At 38.4% G+C, this 23,652-nt stretch overlaps 1 protein-coding gene across 1 annotated transcript; it reads left to right on the top strand.

Moving 5' to 3' along the window:
• The first annotated feature begins 3,890 nt into the window (after positions 1-3,890).
• Positions 3,891-20,254, top strand: s100v2 (S100 calcium binding protein V2). Its single transcript, XM_041807967.1, has 3 exons — positions 3,891-4,038; positions 13,023-13,154; positions 18,725-20,254. The coding sequence occupies exons 1-3, from the start codon at positions 4,030-4,032 to the stop codon at positions 18,887-18,889; spliced, it is 306 nt and encodes a 101-aa protein (XP_041663901.1). The 5' UTR covers positions 3,891-4,029; the 3' UTR covers positions 18,890-20,254.
• The last annotated feature ends 3,398 nt before the right edge of the window (positions 20,255-23,652 follow it).

Raw genomic sequence — 23,652 nt, 5'->3', positions numbered from 1 at the left:
TAAAAGCAATTTTTTGCCACTTTTGATCAATTTTTACTGCTGTAAGCCAACTTTTGTCTCTTCTTTTTTCCACTTTTTGCCCAGTTTTTATTCTTTTATCCTGCCTTTTACTAATTGCAATTTTTTCCCCATGTTTGCCACTTTTCACCCATTTAAACTGCCTTTTACCATTAAATGCCACTTTTCTTACCCCAAATTTTTGCCACTCTTCTGATTTTTGCCCATTCTCCCACCTGATGCTGCCTTTTGTCCATTTTAGTCACTTTCCACTCATTTTCTTGTCATGTTTTTACCACTTTTTGAAAAGTTTTGCCACCTGTAACTTATTTTTATTGCTTCCCACCCAAATTTTGCTACTCTCTGCCATTTTTTGTTACTTTTCTTCCCCATCTATGTCAGTTTTCACCCAGTATACTTTTACCCAGTATTTGGCATTTATGCGGATTTTGTCCCTTTTCACATTTTTTGCTGCTTTTTGACCATTTGCCCCTTTTAACTTATTTTTATTACCACTTTAACCCATTTTTGTTACTTTTCACCACTTAGATTGTCGCTCTCGCAAAGGTATTTCTCAACAATTTGGCTCTTTGCTTGAGCAGGGTTGAGTAACACTGTTCTAAAGCATCTCTTTGCTACCAAAGCCAGAAAACTACAAGACATTCTGTATCTAAATGGTGAATCTGAATCCCCAATAGCCAACAGCATTTCATCAGCTCTTAGTTTAAGGAAGATTATCGGTTAGACAGAATTAGAGGTGCTGCTGATATGTATACAAGCAAGCACGTCTTTAAATCGCAAGGACGGAATGTTTATAATCTTAAAGGGATGACATCATCTATGAAGGAAAGGATGGAATGTTTAAAACCATTAAAGGATGGCATCATCTTTGAAGGCAAGAATGGAATGTTTATAATCTTAAAAAGATGGCATCATCTTTGAAGGCAAAAATGGAAAGTTTGTCATCTTTAAATGATGACATCATCTTTGAATGCAAGCATGGAATGTTTATAATCTTTTAAGGATGACATCATCTTCAAAGGCAAATGTTAAATGTTTTTTGGCTTCAAGGGATGACATCATCTTCAACAGCAAGAATGGAATTGTTTATTTGGCTTTAAATGATGACATTATCTTTGTAGGTAAGAATAGAATGTTTTATTTGGCTTTAACAATGACATCTTTAAAGGCAAGAATGGAGTGTTTATAAGCTTCAAAGGATGACATTTTTAATGGCAAAAAGGGAATGTGTATAACCTTTGAAGAATGGATTAAGTCTTAAAGGTAATAATGGAATTTTCGTAACCTGTAAAAAGTGACATAATCTTTTAAGGCAAGAATGTAATGTTTATACATTTTAAAAGATGAACTCAGAAGCCCACTTTTAGTATCCGAATGGCTGTAATCATTCAGGCTTTGTCCAGTAATTTCTACAGCTGTAGTTCACCCTCTGGTTTAAGCAGGGGCATGGTGCAGGGTCTACATGCAGAGCATGCAGAGTATAGCCACTCATTTTCTTGTCTTGATAGAGTATACCCACTTCTAAATAAAGAGTACACCTATGAAAAGAGTATGTTCATTTAGATTATACCCACCTCAGCATGGACCAATACACCACTGGGTCTAAGTGAAAGTTTGTGCCACATTTGACAATATCTTGAGGTCCCTTGTAGCACAAAGTCCCAGACCATTGCTTATTTTTCTAATAGATGATTTGATCCTGTAACAGTGAAACAGTTTGTAATGTATTTAGCATAATCTTTGCTGGATCGAAGTGTGTCTACTAAAGTAGTTTTTTTGTCACAGGCTTGTTACTGATCCCTTTGTATATATTTTTGAATTTTAAATGATACAACCATGCCTTTCCATATACTCCAATACATATGCTTTACATTAGGGTGGACATTAAAAGCGCAATACTGCCACCATGATTGCTGTTGGTATTGCAATCTTTGGCCCATATCCATAAGCTTTGAGAGAACCTGCAGAACTATGTGCAGAGTCCGGACAGGAAGCTCCATTTGTATATGTGTTGAATGTAGAGCATAAACAAGGCCGAAGAGTTATATATTACTGACTAATCTAACTATCTAATTGTAAAGTTTTATAATGTGATGACTTTGTTGAGAGCAGTGAAACGTCTTCTAATTTCATTCAGGCTCATTCTTTTCCTGAAGGAGTTTCTGTAAAAGTTAGAGCTGTTAATCATTCTCACACCTCTGCGTGTACCATTGAGAGGAAAAAGGTCAAACCAGGTTAAAAACTACTGTACTTGTCCTTTATGTGTGAGGTGATGAAGAGGTTAACACTGTGACAGTGAAAAGGAGAAAACCAGCCTGGACATGCGCACAGCTGATTTGCAAGAAACACAGCGCTCCAAGTTTCCCTGAAAGTTTCCAGATGTGGAGCAGAGAGGCAGCGAGAGCAGCCGCTGTGAGTGAAACGTTTCAACTCAGACCATCTGAATTATTCACAAAGAATATGTTTAAAGAAAAATAGTGCGGCAAAGACATATAAGTGTGAGGGAAGGGAAGGCTGGGGGTGATAGGTTTTGCCTTCCTGTTGGCACTCAGCCCCTTCTACGGAGGCCCTGAGAATCAACTACAAAAAAATATTTCAATAAATGCTAAAAACATTTCGCTTCACTTTTAAACATACATGACATGCAAAAACATTCAGACGTGTTTTATTCACAAAATGTTTATGCATTTCATGAAAATTTTTCAAAATTTACAAAATGTTTTTGTGATTCACTCAATTTTGTTGCATTTCATTAACTGTTTTACATTTCACAGAATGATTTTGCATTGAATTGGATGTTTGTGGATGAATTGGATGTTTCCATCCAGCCATTACCTACACCAATTCAAAGCAGGATTTTGGGTTTAAATTAGATTAGTTTTCTGTTTTATTTAATGGGCTTCTCTTCTTTTCATGAAATGTTTTTGTATTCCCTAAAAAAATTGTATATGTTACTTAATGGTTTAGGGTTTCATGAAATGTTTTTTGGCTCATTAAATTGTTTTGTATCTACTAAAAGGTTTTAAATTTTCGTAACTGTTTTGTGTTTAACTGTTTTCCAATTTAAACTATGTTTTTGTGTTTCAAAAAATCTTTAAATATTTAATAGAATGATTTTGGGTGGCATTTTGGCTTCAGAAAAAGGTTTAGCATTTTTTTCAGTTTCATTAATTTTTTTGTTTCACTATATATTTTGGCTTTTCATAAAATATTGTTTCATTTCAATGAAGTATTTTATCTTCAAAATATCTTTGCTGTTAAAAATTGTTATTGTGTTTCAGTAAATACTTTAGTGTCTCAAGATTTCTTTTTTTTTTTTTCAAATTTCACCCCATGTTTTAATATTTCATTGAATTATTTTCAGTTACATGAAATGTTACTATATTTCGATTCTTTTTTCATTTAGTCTGTTTTCACTTTTTTGCATTTTACAAAGAGGTTTCATTTTTCATTTTCTGTGTTTCATTAAAAAATATATATTTCTTTCCGTGTTTTTACTTTTCATATAACATTTTGGTCACATTTTTTTAATCTTGTTCCACATTTTACATAAAATACATCTTATGGAAGGTTTTGTGTCTCCGGATTTTGTTTTAAATTTTTTGAGTTTCATGCAAGGGTTTTATGTTTTGTTGAAAACTTTTCTGTTTTTGAAACATGTTTTGCACTTTGTTAAATATTTTGGGGGTTTGTGTTCCTTGATATTTTTGTTTTAGTTGTTTTGCGTTCAATGGATTTTGTTTATTTATTTATTTTTCATTCATTTATTTCATTAAGGGGCTTAACTTTGGTTTCAGTGAAATTTTAGTGAAATTATTTTCTTTCTTTTAGACATATGTTTTTCCAGTCTCTGCTTAGGGCCGCCGTAGGCCCGGCTGAGGGAGGATTCGGGCCGGCTGCCAGCTGGTGACAGGGGCGATGATCCACTGACACAGACTGAAACCCACACAGACACAGACACTCAGCAGAGAGACACGCACCGTGAAAGGACAGAAACTCCCCACAGACATTATGGCCCAGGTAGGATTCAAACTCTGGATTTATCCCGATTTATTCTGATGTTTGGGAGGGAGAGACGTGGAGGGCAGTTTCCAGAAGTTTGGGAACTTTTAAAACTTAAGGCAAACTTTAGCGTGACTAATCTGAAAGACTGGGGTATCCTGTTGACTTCTGATACCTTTAATAATCCCGTAGTTGGAGATTATACATATTTTATCTCCATTTTGTGGCATGTGGGAGCGTTCTTGGTGATCCCAGGACAGTTTCCTGCCGAAGACGCGCCATCTCACGCAGGCGGAAAAAACGCGTCTTTGACCAAATACGAAAAGTTTAACTGTTTCATTTCAACTCCATGATCACCAAAGATTATCTGTTTCAACGATATTTGATCCGACAGAGCAGATAAATTCATATTTCTGAGGTTAATTCTTCTTTAACGGAGAAGCTACAGCCAGCTGCCATCGGCCCCTCCCTGAAGAAACGGCCCTCTGACACCTTTAAGCTCACTTTATCTAAACCTCTTTATAAATGTATGATGGATATTTGCGGATATTACTTTCATTTTTATTAAAGTAGACCCGTGAAAGAAGGCTTTAGTGGAGTTATTATGTTACTAAGACAGGCAGTGAATCAGGGGCGTGTCCCGGTTTGAATGTAGGGCCAGGTGAACTCACCTGGAGAGAGATTGTGCAACACTGCTGCACAGCTTCCTCTTTGTTAGACAACTTCAACTGCTACACTATACAGTAAGGGACACACATGCTGGCACAGTTAACTAACCGCTAGTTAACTAGGGAACAGATCAGTAAGTTATTCCACATGTTAATGACTAGTTAACAAGTAGTTAGTTACTTGGGCCAGTTTTAGTTTAATCTTATTGTACAGTGCTACACTTTTTCTTTTATGTTAAAAAAAATTAGTCATGATACAGAGAGATTATCCTGCCAGTCACACAAGCTTTATCTGTGGTTGAAATATCTAAAAAAAAAAAAAAAAAAATCTCACAGAAAATAACAAAACAAGGCAAACCAGCAACATGTCCATACTGTCCTTGTGTTGTTTGGTGGAAAAGAGCAACAAAACAGCTGTTTATGGTTCCAAACAATCATCTCAGATTTCACTGAGACAGTCAGATCACTGCAGGGACCCTCTCTGTGATTTTATCAGCTTTGTCACTCCTTTATGGTGGCCCTAATGGCCAAATGCAAAAAAAAAAACCAAAACAAAACAAAAAAAAAACATTTAATGACTTTTTCATAAAAAGCCAAAAATATTTAGTGAACAGTGAAAAACATTTTCTTAAACACAAAATAGGTTTGTGAAATAAAAATGGTTGGTGAAACACAAGAGTGTTTCATTAAACACAACACATTTTGTAAACAGAAAAAACATTTTGCGAAACACCAAAATGTTGGTAAAACAAAAAAACATTTCATGGAACACCAAAAAAACTTGTAAAACATTAAATGTTTAAAGACACAGAAAACTGTTGAACACTTAAAAGTTTATTGAACAAAAAAAAACATTTTTACGAAACATACAAAATTATTTCATTCAAAGCAGAAATATTGAGTGAAAAAAGATGAACATAAAAAACATATTGGAAACACTAAAAAAGCGAAGTGAAATAGAAAAAACTATTTTAAGAAACACTAAAAAGTTTAGTGGGAGAAAAAGTTTTGTGAAACACTTAAAAGTTTATTGAAACATGAAAACAGTTCATTAAACACATTTATTTGTGAAAAGCACAAAACATTGAATGAAATGTTAAAAAAAATTCATAATGCATTTGAAAAAAAATCATTAAAAAAATAAGAATTAACATCTCAGCTGAAAAAAAATGTTTTCAATTGCTATTTTGACAGATTTAAGGTTAAAGTAATATTATATCTGTTATTTGAAAAATGTAGTTCGACATGTTGAGATTTAATAATCTAAATTCTAAATAATCGAAATCATAATAAAATAAATTTAAATTTCCTGAAATTCGAAAAGTCTCTTGAAATTAAAACGTATCATGAACCATTAAAAGGTTTCATTTTTTCAATAGAAACACACATGTGAGACACATTGTTTTAATGTCTCACAAAAACTTTTTTTGCAGTTGTCCTTCAGGGCCACCGTACAGACAGGCTCATGGTGTGTTTAGGCATGCAGCTCACCTTTAAAACCTACAGATATTCAGACCAAGCTGTAGGCATGAACATTTGTTTGAAACTTTCTGCTAAGTCTGAGTGAGCGGATGTGAGAACTCAGCATCTCAACTACATAAATCACTACTAACATAACAGTGCCATTTAGGCAAAACACTGTATTTCCTGTGTTTTTGGCAAAGTATTGTTCAGTTCAGATGATCTGTTGTCATTGAATATGATGATTCAGTGTTATGACCAAAATATGTGAACACTGAATCACCATATTTGCACAAAAAAACTTTCAACATGTCATCTAAATTGCAAATAGAATCGGTACCTTATACATTCAAATGTCTAAATTGCACAAATTCCTTTGAAATGTTTGTCTAAATTGCACTAATACCTTATGATAGTGTCAAATAATGGACTGTTGCTATGCCTGCCACTTCTGCTGCAATTTTTAATCAAGTCCCACCCATACTGTCGTAGGGATAGTCAGAAAAAGGATTCCAGGTGGAGTTTGCCTAAAATTATCAGGAGTGCATGCATTAAAAAGGCTTCAGATTGTAATTCTAAATTACAGAATGGATCCCTGTAGAGATTGTGTTTTCTGATGAAGAAGGTGATATTTTTAACAAACACATGGCCAGGAATAGTCATATTGAGGCTGTTATATATAAACACTTATCATCTAGACATCTAAATGTGTAAATATAGGGTTAAGGTTTAAATTCACAGAATTCCCCTCTAAATTCCATTCCAGTCGGTCCCATCCTGACGCTTGCAATAAATGATTAAAAACAGCTGACAGCAGACATTTCAGGAGAACAAACAACAGCATGTGGAGAGGCAAAGAGCTGCAGAACTCACTCACAGTGAGAGATTCATTGATTATAAAGCCGCCCAAACAGGATTCACCCAAACCAACCCCCCAACTCGGTGTGGACGTTTAAAAGTGTGTTGAGTTTCAGATCAGCAGTTTGGGCGTGGTGGTGGGCATGCTCAGAAAAAAGAGAAATGCTCCTTAACTGAATCACAATGACTCAACTCTACAAACATCAGGGGTACTTCTGATAATCTGACATTCACACTAGGGCTGTATGTCAGTATGTCTTAAGATATATCCAAACATTTTAAAACAAGGTTACAAGGTTAGACAATATTGTTTTATATCGGTATTTTGATGTTGATTTAAAAAATTGATGTCAGGCTTAATGTTCTATTTAAGATTGTCTACAGTGAGAAGACATTATTGATTTGAAATGTTCAGTCTATTATACTTTAGTCGTGATGGTTTTGTGCCATGGCCGGGCATGATTGCCGCTTCCATTCTCTGCTGGTCTGCTTTCACATCTGTAACGGCCTTCAGTGCTCAAGCACACTGTGTATGTACACTGTGTGATACAGTCAGGGGACGTATGAACGTAGCTGGTTTAAAGGATGGATGTTTTACAAGCTCTAAAAGATGACATCATAATGGAATGTTGGTGAAGCTGGGGATGTTGGGGTCTTTTTCCCCCCTCCATTTTTGCCAACTATTAGGCCATATTTAGCAACTTTTGGAAAAGTGGGTAGAACTGGTGAGGAACCCTTGCTCCTCGCCAGCTCGACACACTTTTCCAAGAGTTGCCACCAAAGAACAGTCAACATAAGGCAAAGATTGTTGGCATATATGTGTTCTTGTAATGATAGAGAGATTAAGCACTGTAGTTGGTTAGTAAATCCACCAAGAGAAGAAAGCAGAGACAACCATGGTAACCACTACGTTGACATCTGTTTATGCTCTGAGTGGACAATAGAGTGCTTCCTGAATGTTCTTTAGAGATGCCAACAATGACCCTCTTCTACTTCCACATGCACTCGGAGGATGAAATGGACCCATAATTCCAGGACACGGCTGTTTCTCCTCGACTCCTACGTACTGTGCCTGAGTACACGTGTATCGTGCTCGAGACCACCTATTTAAGCAGACTTGGGCACGTTGCCAAAATATGTTGCATTTCTGTTCACACTGCTCTTAGTACTTGGATCTAGGCCCTGATGTGAAACCAGCCTTATTTATCTTATTTCACGAGCATTTATATTATAAGAAAAATCATTTGATATCAAAACACCCCTTGATACCATGTAAACAAAAATAGTCCTACACACTAAGTATAGTTAAGCTGAGAACTCGAGCTGTTTTCTCATGTGCTGGCTCTTTTGGATTGTCTCCATTGAGGGTTAAGGTTAAGGTAATAGTTAAGTTTAGGTCTAAGGTTAGGGTTAGGGTACTATAGTAGTTAAGCAGTGAAGCTCAGCTGTTTCTCATCTGACGGCTCTCTCCATGTAAGCTTTTCAGTTGAGGGTCACAGTGAGGCTGGGGTTAGGGTTTTGAGTTGTCATGCAATAGTGATCTCTAGCTATTTATCATGTGTTGGCTCTCTCCATTGGGGGTAAAAGTTAAGTTTAGGGTTAAGGTCAGGTTGTTGGAGTATCATGTGGTAGTGAATACTCTCCATTTCTCTTGTGCTGGCACTCTCCATTGAGTTTTAAGGTTAGGGTACTATAGCGTGGCTTCAATGTGAATTGAGCCGTTTTTCATGTGTTGGCTCTCTCCGTGGGATCAGATCTGTCGGCGTGTGGAGGGCTTGCAGCAGCTTGTACTCCATCAGTCACAAAGGGTGTGGTTAAGGCAGAGCTGTCGGCCCACACGCACAGAATAACTGTAACCAATAACTGTTCACTGTAGGCGAGGAGACGGCCATCTTTGAGAGTTAGGATCAAATTAAAGAGACACTGAAGTTTAAGGAATGAGGATGAACAAGGACAAACACTTAAGCGTGTTTAGGTCTGTTGGTCCTGATTAAATCTCAGTTAATTTATCTGTACATCCATCCAATATTTTCAGCCGTTGTAGGCTGGTAAAGCAGATATATCAGTTGTAAATATCGGCAGAAATTTTTTAATTTCCAGATACCCATTATGAACTTTTTGAGCCAATATCTGCAGATACCTATATCATGCCAATAATATTGCAAATGTTGTGAAACCTAAAACGTCAGGCCTTGAAATCCAAAAATTTAAGGAATGGGGATGAACAAAGAAAATGTCTTCAGCTGAAGTAGGTTTGTTAGTCCCAACTAAAACTTCACAAATGTGTTCATACATACGGTCAATGTTTACAGTCATTAAAGGATAGGAAAGGATATTTGCAGTTGATGCACGAAGATATTTACAACTGATATGGGTCAATACTTATAGACAATGTAGGCAGATATAAATAAATGATATAGACTGATATTTACAGACTTTATATGCCAATATTTGTTGCTGATACAGTCAGATATTTTCAACTGACAAAGGCAGATACTTACAGCCAATATAGAGTGATATGAACAGACAATTTACTCATTTGCACAACTGATTTATCAGATGTCAATTTAGGCAGGTATCTGCCAATACTGATGTTATGCTGCATCATTATTTTTATTACTATTCACGCAGTTATTCTTCCTCCTTTTTATTTGGTCATGGTCTTGTTTTATGCATTTCTTTTATGGTTATTTTCTTTTAATTATGAGATTTTACCATGTATGTTCTCTACTTTTGTTCATAAATCACATTGATTTCATACTCTCCATGTGAAATGTGCTTTATGAATAAAAGTTACTTGAGGAACCTTAATCAAGTCCTGCTGCACTTTTGGATGTGAAGCTCTGTTTAAGCTAATATAAGAACCATGTTGTAGGTTGTCTTTCCAACCAAACTGTACCATAGATGGACTTTTTATTTTTACTGGCTTCATGCCACAGAACTGAACTCCTGCAGAACTGGCTGCAGAGATAACAGCTTGCTTGATGATGTTTGGATTTATCTAAGATAGAGACTGAGCAGCAGGAGAATAACCAACATGACCTAAAAGTTGTAAAAAAAAGTTTACTGATATAAGTCATTTGAGGATAATCAGAGAAACAACTCAATAATCAGCTGAAATGCCAGCACAGAAAGAAGTTGTAGAGTTATCTGCAGCTTCTCACGTAAACCAAATAAAGGTGAAGAAATGCTGCTCACATTGTTGGCCTTATTCAAACAGAGCTTTCCTGCTGTTTGTTTAAGAGCTCTGGCACTGTTTAAGCTTCCAAACATGACGAGTGTGAGAGAAGGGATAGAAAATGCCTAAAATCCCTCCATCAGTCTTTAAAGAACATCAGTAAACTTTGTGAAATTATATAAAAGGATCTATGTAGTGCATGTTTCCTTCTCTGCGACCTCTGACCCTGCAGGAGATGATTCAGCCCACAGGAATCAATGATGGCCTGAAACATCTTCCGTCTGTTTTTCCTCTGGTTCATTTTGAGGCATAAAAAATTTAAGTTCTTTTTGTTTTTAATGGAAAAACTTTGACACATCCGGGCTTGAGCTGCAGCTTCAGCCAATCATTCTTTCATCACGTTTATAATGAGGCTTTGTTTCACTTCATCCCGTTATCCACATTAGGGATGTCACAATATAAGAAGTTTAAACTTTGATATGATTCTAGTTATCAAAGTTTAGATTCGGATTTTTGCTGATATCTGATATACTGCTATTTCCAAATGCTTATATATACACACCTTTTTATAGTAAGGAACACCAAGCATCTCCTGTCAAAGAGAGGCTGAGTCAATCAGACCTGAGAGAAGAGCGGGGAAGTAGACTCTGGTAGTTGTTTAATGTTTGAGGCTTCATTCAAAATGTCTGTGTAGATTCTCAGTCATCCAGGTCTAAATCTTGGTCAAGGAGACAACTGGTTAAGGTCAATCAATCAAGGACCTCTATCCAGTCCAGCTGCCCCCTTGACCAAGATTTGGACTTTATTCAAAATATTTAGGGCTCACAGTGGACTTGCGTGAATGTAAAGGGGCCCTAGACAACAACCTACACCTGATGGTACATTTGTTTATTTTGCCAATGTTTCAAGGCAGTGGTTGATTTATACTGCTAATATTTATTGGCAGAAATAGTCGTATCTGCCGCTACCGATAAGCTGATCCCTACTTTAACAAGTACCAGAAGTCAATAATTGACTAATTTTACACCTGTGGTCATTGCTAACACACAAGCAAATTAAGGGCCTGCCCCCTTCTATAGGCCAGGGTAGTATCAAGGGTTAACATGCAGATTTTCACACAGCGCAGCAACATGCTTTTCAACTGGTGTCTGTTTTAAACAGCACAGCTTTTCTTGACTGAACAGCATCATGTATGAGATTTTCATACATGATGCTCCTTACCAATCAAATCCAGACCAGACTAATGTGTGAAGAGGAGCGTGCAAGTGGGCAGCACAAGTATGAATCTAAGTTGTGGTTCCTTTCCCATGTCATCCCCTGATCTCGCTCCCGGCCTACAAAAAAAGATATGTGTCTAGATAAAAATACATGAATGTACTTTCCATGCTGTATGGAGCATGCCATGTCAACAGTAGTGGTTTTCTGCAAGGATTTATTACCTCCGCCAAGGAGGTTATGTGATCGGCAGGATTTGTTAGTTAGTTTGTTAGTTTGTTAGTTTGTTTGTTTGTTATGGATGGATTTTGATGAAATTTTCAGGAAATGTCAGAAATGGCATAAGGTAGAACTAATTAGATTTTGGGAGTGATCCGGATCACCATCTGGATCCAGGAATTTTTTAAAGGATTCTTTACTATTGGGAGAAAGGGCTATTGGCGGAGGTCTGCACTCTCCGAGTGCTTTTCTAGTTTGTTTCTGTAAACAGTCCAGCTCATTCACAGATGCCAGTGATCTCCTCATCATAGAAAATTTCCTCCTTTTTCTGCAATAACTGTTTCATTTTTAAAGTTGCCCCACAAACCTGAACTGGTCTCATCCTCTGTTGCTGGGGGTAGGTTTTGTGTCATGAAGCCGCAGTGACCTCTTAAATCATCTTTAAAGACTAAGATGGAATGTTTTATTACCTTTAAGGTATGACATCATCTTCAAAGGCAAGGATACAATTTTTTATAAGCTTTAAAGTATGAAATCATCTTTAAAGGCTTAGAATGAAATTTTTTAAAAGCTTGAAAGAATGACGTCATCTTCAAAGGCAAGGAAATAATGTTGTTAACGCTTTAAAGGATGACATCATCTTTAACGGCAGAGGGTGGAATGTTTTAAAGGCTTTAAAGAATGACCGCGTCTGTAAAGGCAGAGGATGGAATGTTGGTGAAGCTGGGGATGTTGGGGGCTTTTCCCCCTCCATTTTTACCAATAAATAGGCCATAGTTGGCAACTTTTTGAAAAGGACAGTCAACATAAAGGAAAGATTGTTGGTATAAACTGTTTTTATTCTAATAATGACAGAGAAATGAAGTTTTTATTTTTTTTTTTTTCAATTCATCTGTTTTGGTTTGAAGAAGGACACTAGTTATATAATAACAGGGGCATCGCTGATTTGACTTCAAGCCAGCGTGTTTATCAGGAGGCTTAAGCCCTACTTCAGCTCGGCCTCTTTGTCTGTTTCCAGGTTTGTGTCTCTGAAGTGTTGTATGAAGCAGCAGTGACCTCTGTCTTAACAAAGGGAAGTTTACAGTGACCTGAAGTCATTTGGATGTGAACAGAAGGTCAAAATGCGCAGGAAAAACATCAGTTTTCAGTTTACACGCCAAAAGGTGGACAACTTTAGGACCAATGTTTTTGTTGACATAGTAACAAGCAGGAATTCCTATCCTTTGATATTTAATACGATCATATTTAAGTTTAGAATTCTGGAAGTTTGACAACCCTACTGCAAAGACAATATCAACGTCTTGTTGTGTATTAAAACATGTGTATTCTATGCTTGTGTGTTGTTTGCATAATGTGTGTATTTTGTGTTTGTGTAACCTGTTATCATATGTTTGTAACCTCAGTTTTCAGACCTGGAGAAGGCCATCAACACGCTGGTCAGTGGATTCCACTCAGCTTCAGGAAGCAACAGCCCAACGCTAAAACCCGATGAGTTCAAGAACCTTCTGTCCAGCCAGATGCCCGTCCTGGGGAAGGTAAAAACTCTGCCAGCCTCCATGTTTGTGTTTTTCTGCAGCCGGGCGTGGCAGCAAATTACTAACCGCTCACAGACAGTTAGAAACATGCTCAGCACAAACACTGAAGACACAGATGAAGAAGCGAACTGAGCTGACTGAAAATCCATGAATGAAGCCGTGATTCACCATACCATCAGCTGAGGCGTTTGTGTTTTAAAGGAGCATGCCACAGGAATTCATTCTGTCGCAATAGCCTTTTTATAACTTTTCTACTATTCTAGTAAAAATCAAACAATATTTGGCTTGTTCATGGTGCTATTTAAAGATATCAGGATCGGTTGATATTGGTATTTCAGGGCTGATACTGAGACAGATTATTAGAAACTTCTGTGACTGATAACACCATATTGGTTATGATTCAGGATCAGTGAAGTGTTGTGTAGTGATTACAGAGAAGTAAAGTCAAAATACAAGACACGGAGCGTCCTGCTGGAGACAAACCCGTTTGGTTAAGCATACAGGACATCCCCACTAATACATGAGGTTTTTTACTGTGATGTCTTGGTCATATTTCTGTTTGAGCAAACAGACTGAAAGATTTAAGCTTGTGTGCTCTTTGACTTTAGAAGCTGTTGTTTGTTTCAGGTTAGCATTGACTCTTTGTGAACTTTTGTGCGCTCTTTTTAAGCTGACTGCACACAAGAGACACACTGATTTGGGACCCCTCCCCAGTAATCATGGGGGTGTAACTCATTTGGCTCGTCAACCAAATATCTGTCCAAATAATCTGTAACTGTGAGGTGTTATTGTGATTATTTTACCGCTCCTGGTCAAGTTAAAGCCTCCTCAGTCAGATCCAGCTGCCTTGGAGATAATTTTCAGTGAGAGTGATGAGACCTGAAATGGTCACCAACCTATTGAGTCATTATTGCTACAAAACTTAAAGCACATTTCAATGACCTATAAACAAATTTTTTTCAAACCTTCCATTAAAAACTGCTAAACTGCCTCCATGTGCTTAGATTGTCTTTGTTTGTGCTCTGCTTGCTCTCAGATCTGTAGCTTACTCCAATTGTGCACTGATGCTCAATCCCCTCTCCTCTCATTCAGATTGGTTCTGCTTGTTTGTGTACTGACACTTTTTGATTAAACAACCAATAGGAAATGATAGAGAATGGTCCAATCATGTTTGCTCTGCCCGTTGTTGCTGTGCTGCTTCTTTAATCTCACTAAAGCCCAGTTCAGATCAAAGATTTGCGACGAAACGAGTTGAAACTCGCAACTGCTTGTAATGGGCTGCTCAGCAACGATCTAAACACCTGCCAGTTCACAATAATGCAACTTCAGGAGACGTCGCATCATTTTGGCTTTAATGACTCTCACAGTCACTCAGTTTAAAGTGATTTATTCCTGAAGTTACTGTGCAATAGCCTTTTCACTTCAAGAGGGACAGTATTTTGCATTTCTGTGTAAGTTGTGTGAGCCAGGCTACATGGGGCAATTGCCATTATATGAAAAATGAAGACAGGGCCTCCAGATGCTAATTTTCCATGTTAAAATTGAAAAAAATTATAAAACACACAGAATATACAGTATGTAGACTGACCTCACTTCCATGTTTTAAGCGTGGCCACAGTCATGCCTCGAACAAGCCTTTCAGACTCCTTTCCTTTCCTTTTGACTTGGGGGACTTGAAAAACGAGCGTTTGAGGTTTCTGTCTTGATATTCCACAAAATGGTAGTTGTGTTGGATCACCATATTTTTGCAGAAACAGCTGTCTAATCAATATCCATCAAGCAAAGTAAACAAGGGGCTCTGTTTGTTTGCACCTCCAGCAAATGACTACGCCCCGAAATACTTGTACATGTGTCTGAAAGAATATAGCGCTGCACGTTCTGCCTACAAGTGCAGCTGGACAAAGGCGAGCCTATTGCAAAACAAGATTTCTATTTACCTTTTGCATATTTATCTGCTTCTTTGAAATGATTGTATCTGTCTTTCTTAAGTTTTCCCAATAAACTTTTATTTTATTTTATTTATGCTTTATCAGTTTTATAAATTAACAACCCCATCCAAATAGGGACATTTATTTCAAAGGATTAACAAAGACAGCAGTAAAAAAAAAGCAAATAAAACATTGAAAAGGTAAAGTAGATAAAATAAAGCAACAATAAACAAAGAATCAGCACAGACTGTCAGCACAACTTTATACATACAAGTTAAAATTTTAGGTGTTTTTTGACAGAATAAGAATGGTTTCCACATGTTGTCAAAGGTTACAGAGTTCAGACATACTATACAGTTGAAACCAGAAGTTTACATACACTATATAAAAAGGCACATAAACTTTTTTTCTCACCATCTAACATTAAATCAGATTAAACTTTTCCTGTTATTGGTCAATTAGGATTACCAAAATTATTTCTATTTGCTAAATGCCAGAATAATGAGAGAGGTCATTTTTTAGACAATTTTTTATTATTTTCTTGAGAGTCAGAAGTTTACATACATTTCATTAGTATTTGGTAGCATTGCCTTTAAACTGTATGACTTGGGTCAAACATTTTGGATATGCTTCCACAAGCTTCTCACAACAGTTCGCCAGAATTTTGGCACATTCCTCCTGGCAAAACTGGTGTAAGTGAGCCAAGTTTGTAGGCCGCCTTGCTCGCACATGCCTTTTCAGCTCTGCCCATAAATTTTCAGTGGGATTGAGATCAGGGCTTTGTGATGGCCACTCCAAAACATTGACTTTGTTATCCTTAAGCCACTTTGTAACCAGTTTGGCAGTATGCTTGGGGTCATTGTCCATTTGGAAAACCCATTTGCACCCAAACTTTAACTTCCTGGCTGATGTCTTGACATGTTGCTTCAGTATTTCCACATAATGTTCTTTCCTCATGATGCCATCTATTTTGTGAAGTGCACCAGTCCCTCCTGCAGCTAAACAACCCCACAACATGATGCTGCCACCCCCATGTTTCACAGTTGGGATGGTGTTCTCAGGCTTGCAAGCTTCCCCCTTTTTTCTCCAAATGTAACGATGGTCATTATGGCCAAAAAGTTCAATTTTAGTTTCGTCAGACCACAGAACATGTCTCCAAAAATTAAGTTCTTTGTCCCTGTGTGCATTTGCAAACTGTAACCTGGCTTTTTTGTGTTTCTTTTGGAGTAATGGCTTCTTCCTGGGAGAGTGGCCTTGTCAGTACAGGACTCGTTTGACTGTTGATAATGACACACTCTTACCAGCTTCAGCCAGCATCTTCATAAGGTCTTTTGCTTTTGTTCTTGGGTTGAGATGCACTTTTCGGACCAAAGCACGTTCATCTCTGGGATACAGAACCCGTCTCCTTCCTGAGCAGTATGATGGCTGGACATTCCAGTGGTGTTTATACTTGCGTATAATTGTTTGAACAGATGAACGTGGCACCCTCAGGCATCTGGAAATTGCACCCAAGGATGAACCAGACTTGTGCAAGTCCACAATTCTCTTCCTGATATCTTGGCTGATTTCTTTTGATTTTCCCATGATGTTACACAAAGAAGCAGTGTGTTTCAGGTGTGCCTTAAAATACATCCACAGGTGTGCCTCTAACTAACTCAAATGTTGTCAATAAACCTATCAGAGGCTTCCAAAGACATGACATCATCATCTAGGCTTTCCCAAATTGTTTAAAGGCATAGTAATCTTAGTGTATGTAAACTTCTGACTTTCAAGAAAGTAATAAAAATTGTCTAAATAAATCCTTTTCTCATTATTTTGGCATTTAGCAAATAGAAATAATTTTGGTAATCCTAATTGACCAAAAACAGGAAAAGTTTAATCTGATTTAATGTTAGACGGTGAGGAAAAAAAAGTTTATGTGCCTTTTTATATAGTGTATGTAAACTTCTGGTTTCAACTGTATCTGACTCTTTCAGTATCTAACAGATTGATCATTTCCTGTAACCACGTTTGACAAAAGGGTACCTTCTCAGATTTCCAGAGAGCCAAGATATTTCTTTATGCCCTCAATCATGCTATATTGTATCGTCGTATTTGGTATATGCACAGGCTTAAATCTGGCTAAATTTGTGTAGTCTGAGTCGGCCTTAAGTTGACTTCCAAGCCCTATAACTCCAACTCCAAGTCCTCCTACAGACTTCATTTTTGCTTTAAGAAGTAGAAAAACTAATCAGCTAATTATTCTGGATTCACTTTTTTAAAATTACTGTTAAAGTTTGATGATGATTTTTGGCTCTCAGGACTCTCTCAGTGAGATTCAAATGTCTCCTGGAGAACAGCACAGCAACAATGGGCAGAGCAAACATGATTGGTCCATCCTCTAACTGTTTCCTACTGGATGGTTCATCAAAGAATCCAAGAACAGAAATACGTTTAGACTGCAAAGAGAAAATTCTCAGTGTCCATTTCACAAATTAGCGAATCAACCTGAAGTTGAAGTTAGTTAGTCTGAGAATTATTTATCTTTTTATGTGGACATTAAAACATCAGATTAATCAGACTACAGAAGGTCTGATTAGCTGCTGACCATTCTCATCCAGTCTCATCCAACAAGAAAATATGAAGCAACAAAGATTAATCAACCTCTTTGTTTTTGTACGTGTGGGCAGATTTCACCATCACTTAAAAATGTGACCTTTGCTCTGACCCTCTGACTGCACATGAACTTTTTTGTTAAGGCTGGAAGTTTTGTTCCAGGAAATCTGCAGGATGTGTTTGAGCGATGGGACTCTGAGGAGTCTTTCTCTCTTTTCTTCAGTGACAAACAGCAGCTGATGTTAGCTTAGCCTGGTTTATACTTCTACTTGTGCAATGGTGTGTCCATGTCACTTTTCAGTACTTCCCCCAGATGCTACACAGTAGACTGATTTTTCTGCCAGTTCCTGGTCTCGTCACCACATTTTCCCGCTCGTTTGTGTCCAGGAAACCATGGCCACTGAAAGTGAGCATATTCTGTTGGAGTTGGAGCTGATGAATGGTCACTATCATTTGATTACACTGCAGTTAGTGTTAAGAAAAGAGAGGGGACATCAGAGGAGATGGAAAGCACGTCAGCTACCTGGACAAAATCCTGGCTGAAATGAAAGTGCAGTTATGTTCATGTTTGCTTAGTTTTTGGGGTTTCCACTCGTTTGGTAGTATATATCAACAGCACGTGGGAATAAGACGCTCAAATGACATCACTCACTTCTAGAAATGCCATGTTTTTGAGCTGTTAAAGTACACAACATCAGGCTGGTGATGCTCCCTGGAGTAGTCACTCCCATTGGTTGTTGTAGGTGTCCCGTGTGTTGTTCAATCTGGAATCATAAATATCGAACATGTTTAATATTTATGACTCCATATCAGGGGAGGCTCTGACTCGATTAGGATCAGTGAAATAGTTGTCCTGATTCCACTTCCACTTGAGGATTATTTGAACAAATAACTGCAACCACAGCCCTTCAGGGGTAGTTACGGTCCAAAAATGGTGTGTATCCAGCACCTATTGAAGGAGTTCAGCACGATAACTGACTGATAGCTTTACTTTCACATTCTGTTTTCTCTGGATATCAAAACCATACCTTCCATGTGTTTCCACAGAACTTCCTCTCAGAGCAGGGCCTGAGTGACATCCTGAAGAAGATGGGCGTTAACGATGGTGAGGGAATCTCCTTCAAGCATTTCTGGAACTTAATCCAGACAGTAGCCACGAGTCAGCACGGCCTCCTGTCAAGCCAGAGGGGCTGCACCTGCATCCTGCTGTGAAAAACGGCGCTCAGAGTGATGCTTCAGCCGCCCAGAGTCTACACACAGTAACACAACGTCCATTGGCCTCCTGAAAAAAACGCCTTCAGAACGCTCCTTTACATATTTAGGACCAAAACACTAATACTACTACATGTCCCAGCATCCTTTGCACCAGTTAAAGGTCACAATTAGGCACTAAAAACATCACCTTGTCCAAGACTACATATTCCCAAAAAAGCAGCTCAAAATAAAATAAAATAGTCTCGTAGTACGATGCAAGAATCATTGATTGTGGCTGTTTGGAGATTCTGACGTGTTTTCAACATGCCACCATTTTATTTCTTCTAGAACTATGATAAGGGGTGGGAAAAAATAAATTCTGAAATATATCAGCGTACCAGCTCGTTTCATAAAATCATCCAATGTCTGGTGTAAAATGTCAAACTTTAACTTTAAAAAAATGAGCGTCACTGCTTCTTTAGGTTCATGGTGGCGCCTGTGGCATAAACAAGTGTAAAGTTAATAGCAGGTGATTGGGTAAAGAAGTTGACAGCAAGGAAGAAGAAGCAGGATAATGTCAGACAGACAGATAGGTGCACAGGGAAGGAATTAATCCATCAGTAAGTGTGGGAAAACTCCTGCACACTGTCTAAATTACACAAAAGCAATAGCAACATTTCCCTACAGAGCCACAGAACCACTGCATAGAGTTTGAATTTACCTGGTGCAAAAGCAGAGGATAAACCCAGAAGAAGTCCCGCATATCATCACTTTGTCCCATATTCACTCCAATATTTCCATTTGTTTATTTCCTGTATATGAATGTGATTCACAGAGCCTTTAATCAGGTTGTTTACTTCATAATAAGCCCAGTGTTGTATTCATGGCTTCATAAATATATTTTATAATAGCTCAAAAATTTACATTAGCACAGCCTCATTTATGGTATTAAAAAGGGAACACGATTGAGGTCAGATGTGTCCATTTTTGCCACTTTTCTCGCTGCAGTCATCTCATTTGTTTACTGCTAGATTGCTAAGTTTATTGTTTATATTCAGTGATGTTTTATTGTCAAAAATACCAACTCATATCATGGGAGTGATTCATTTAAAGGTTTATTCTTTCAATAAAGATTTAAACTGCATCTTAATACTTACAGTCATCTCATTCTTCATCATATGTGTCGGTATCAAAACTCTGGATTATCTCTAAATGTCAGCTTTGCAATCATTAAAAGAAACATCTCATAAAGCGTGCTTTATTATTGGTAATGCTTTGTCATCTGTGATCCAGCATTTTCTTTGTATTTATGTTTTTTTATTCCCTGTGCTCTGACCTGTGTGACACCTTGAAAAGGATGTATTAAAAGAAATCACCACTACAGCATTTGCTTTTCTTGCATCTTTTATTGGTCAAGAAATAAATGTCACATTATAAAGCTCAATGGTGACCGCCAACTTTTCAGTGGCATTGTGGTTTAAGAGGTAAGTTTCCCCAAAGACATTTCAGGAATTCCTGTAATCATAAATGATCTCACTGAGAGTCCCATCATTCTATCACATATATACATGCATCATCTCATTGGATTTCCAGGCCCTATAACTCCAAATCAGTTCCTCCTACAGACGTCATCTTGGCTGTAAAAAGCCAAATTATTCGGCTGTTTATGCTGGATACCCTTTTCTGCTATCTTTTACAATTTTTTAATAATAAAAAGTCTGATGATGATTTTTGGCTCTCAGACCTTTACCATGTTTGTGTATGTGATAAAATGTTGGGACTCTCTTAGTTAGATCAAAGCAAATATGATTTGTCCATCCCCTTTCTGTTTCCTGTTGGTTTATCAATTTATCATTTGTAAGCTCACAGAGGAGAATCAAAACAAGCAGAGGTAACCTGAGCAGGATTTAAGTTTAGATGGACCAATCATATTTGCTCTGCCTGTTGTTGCTATGCTGTTCTCCAGGAGACATTTGCTATGATCTCGAATAGGTAGTCCCAACATTCTGTCACCTACTCAGATCATTTCAGATGACTTCCAAGCCTGATGACTCCAACTGAGTTCCTCCTACAGATGTTTGGCTTTAAAAACTAGACATATTATTCATCTATTTATGCTGGATATACTTTTTTGCTGTCTTGTATGATATTTTGATAATCATGGTTCAAGTTTGATGATGATTTTTGGCTCTCAGACTTTTACAATGTGTGTATGTGATAGAATGTTGGGACTCTCTCAGTGAGATCTCCTGGAGAACAGCGCAGCAACAATGGGCAGATCAAACATGATTGTTCCATCCTCTATCTGTTTCCTATTGAAAAATCCTGAGCAGAAATATTTTTTGTATGCGAACAGAGAAAGTTTTATATGCACAAAATGGAAAGTAATGGAATGTTTGAAAAATTCTGAGCCTTAAATCAGTAAGTCATGCGTTCTAAATGTTAAAATGCTCTTGCCTTTGCAACATTAGTGACTATAACAAAAAGCTAGGCCTGGAAAAATATAAACGATTTAGTCATGATGGGGAGATGACAGGTTTTAAAGCATGGTAGATTGGTTGACTAACCATTAGTTCAGCATGCAGTGTATATTTTTAACAAAGTTATGCAGATAAATAAACCAGCATCATTACACTTTGTAGCAGTGTTATGGTTTATAATTGTCACTGAAAGATGGAGCACATCCTCTCTTGAGTTTCTTCCCCTCAGGCGTTCCTCTGAAGTACTCAAGGTATGACGAGAACACGTACTTATTCATGACCTTCACCTTCCCAAAGATGTCCAGCTCTGTTTGCTCATCGTGGTCGACGGCATTCATCATCTGCTTCGACTTTGTGTACAGATCGTTCTCCTTCGCCACTATCTCATCCAGCCAAATCTGACTCTCCTGAGGGGCCATCCCGTAGTTGTCCACCGTGCAGCCGTAGAAGCCTCTACGCAGATGTTCAGGCCGTGGTTTGTCTGTCTCCATGGGATGATCAGATCCAACAAATGCCGTGCACAGAGAGCTGTCAGTGCCTCTAGATCGGCCGACCTCACAGCCAATGACGCTCATGAGGAACAGAGAGAAGGTCCTGAAGTTCATCACGGATGATGAAAACACGGCGGCCATGAAGTATCGCCCCCACCGCTCACAGTTGTAGTTGCACTGCTGGTACTGGAAGGTTTGGCGGCAGAAGTCATTGAATTTGGACGCTTTGAGACCCTGTCGGAGCTCCTGCAGGGTCAACTCCCTCTGTGGGTAACTGAAGCTTTGGAGGAAGTTTTCGATTTCTGCTTTGCTGTCAGTGCCGATGAACTTCCCCACCAGGGTGACGCTGAGGTTCTTCCCATGGACTTTGTAGATGCACTCGTTAAGAACGTAGTAAAGATCCGATGAAATCTCCTCTCTGGCATTGTATCGTATCTCAACAAGCAGGTCCTGAATGTTATTAATGTGTTTGATGGTGATGTGCTCCTCTGGTCCTGGCTCCATTAGCCAAACTGCTTCCTTCTGATCACCATTTTGGATGTAATCTGGAGCTCGCCGTCTTTCATTCTCAAAGAACAAACTCCAAGTCAGTCCCTCCAAACAGTCGATGGATGGGTATTTCTTACGAAGCTCTCTTGGAACAAACATCTGCGGGTGTCTAGGCCAATCCAACATCTGAAGAAACAAAACATTTCCTCGATAACCAGGAAACGCCGGACCGGCACAGCCGAGTTCTCCCCTCATCATCAGCTCTCCTTTTTGGTTAAGCTCAGCGATGAGTCTTCTTCTGTGGTCATGAGTCCTCCAGATGCCATCCTTTCTGGTCAGGACGTGTCCGTCAGAGCTCACAGACAAGAACGCGTTGTAAAGATGCAGCTTTGTTTCCACGCCAAGAGACTTAAGGAATCTTAGCAGCTGTGATGTGAAGGTTGGGTCGTTCCCAGTTTTGCAGCTGATGAGGCTGATGGCGTCAAGGCAACCAGGGATGAGCTTTGATTTTAGCATCGCCACTAATCTGGCAACTTTCTCTGGACAATAACCAGACAGGACTGATCCAGTGGTACCAGAGCTGCCATGACCAACCAGTACAAGCTCATGGTGACCATTAGACACTAAACACCCTCCATGCAGAATCTGCAGTGCCCCCTTATGGTAGCTCAACAGTGTTGATCCAGTTGGATCCCTCTCAAACAGGGAAATAGCCGACTCAATCACAGCAGGGTCCTCCTCCATTATAACGATCGTTTGATACTTGTTGGTGGTATCGACTTCCATACATTTCATAAACTCCATGTCTGTCTCGTTTCTGTCTTTCTGAAAGAAACTTAACCAATCACAGCTCTTAAACTGAGACATTAGAGGCCCTGATACACTTGTTGTGGTCACTCCTGTGGGTTCAGACTTTGTTTGTCTGCAAGGATCAGTCGGCCATGTTCCAGTGTCTCCATGATCACAAAATTTAGGGTCAAACCTCAGTGGAGTCATCTCTTGATCAGCCCTGGAAAAAGATAAATTGGGTGATTATTGCTCTCATTGTCATCATTCAAATTAGTCTGTGTCAAACCCTGCCATGGACCGAATGGTTGTTTCAGACTGGGTGTGTGGTGGCAGTGTTACTGCTGTGTCATGGCTTGATTTTTATTTTGGTGTGCACATTCATGAGTCAGGGTTTTCTGATATGTTTGAATGCTCAATCAAAATAGACAGGAAGTGCTAGATAGTGAGCCATTATTACCTTGTTTTAGAGGATATGCTTGTCTAATTGGGTAGAATATGTCACAGGGAAGCTAACCAGCAAAGTTACCAGGCA

The sequence above is a fragment of the Cheilinus undulatus genome, linkage group 16, assembly GCF_018320785.1.
Source record: "Cheilinus undulatus linkage group 16, ASM1832078v1, whole genome shotgun sequence".
Taxonomy (NCBI): Eukaryota; Metazoa; Chordata; class Actinopteri; order Labriformes; family Labridae; genus Cheilinus; species Cheilinus undulatus.
The sequence above is the reverse complement of the archived record's forward strand: the minus strand, read 5'-3'. Positions and strand labels throughout refer to the sequence as shown.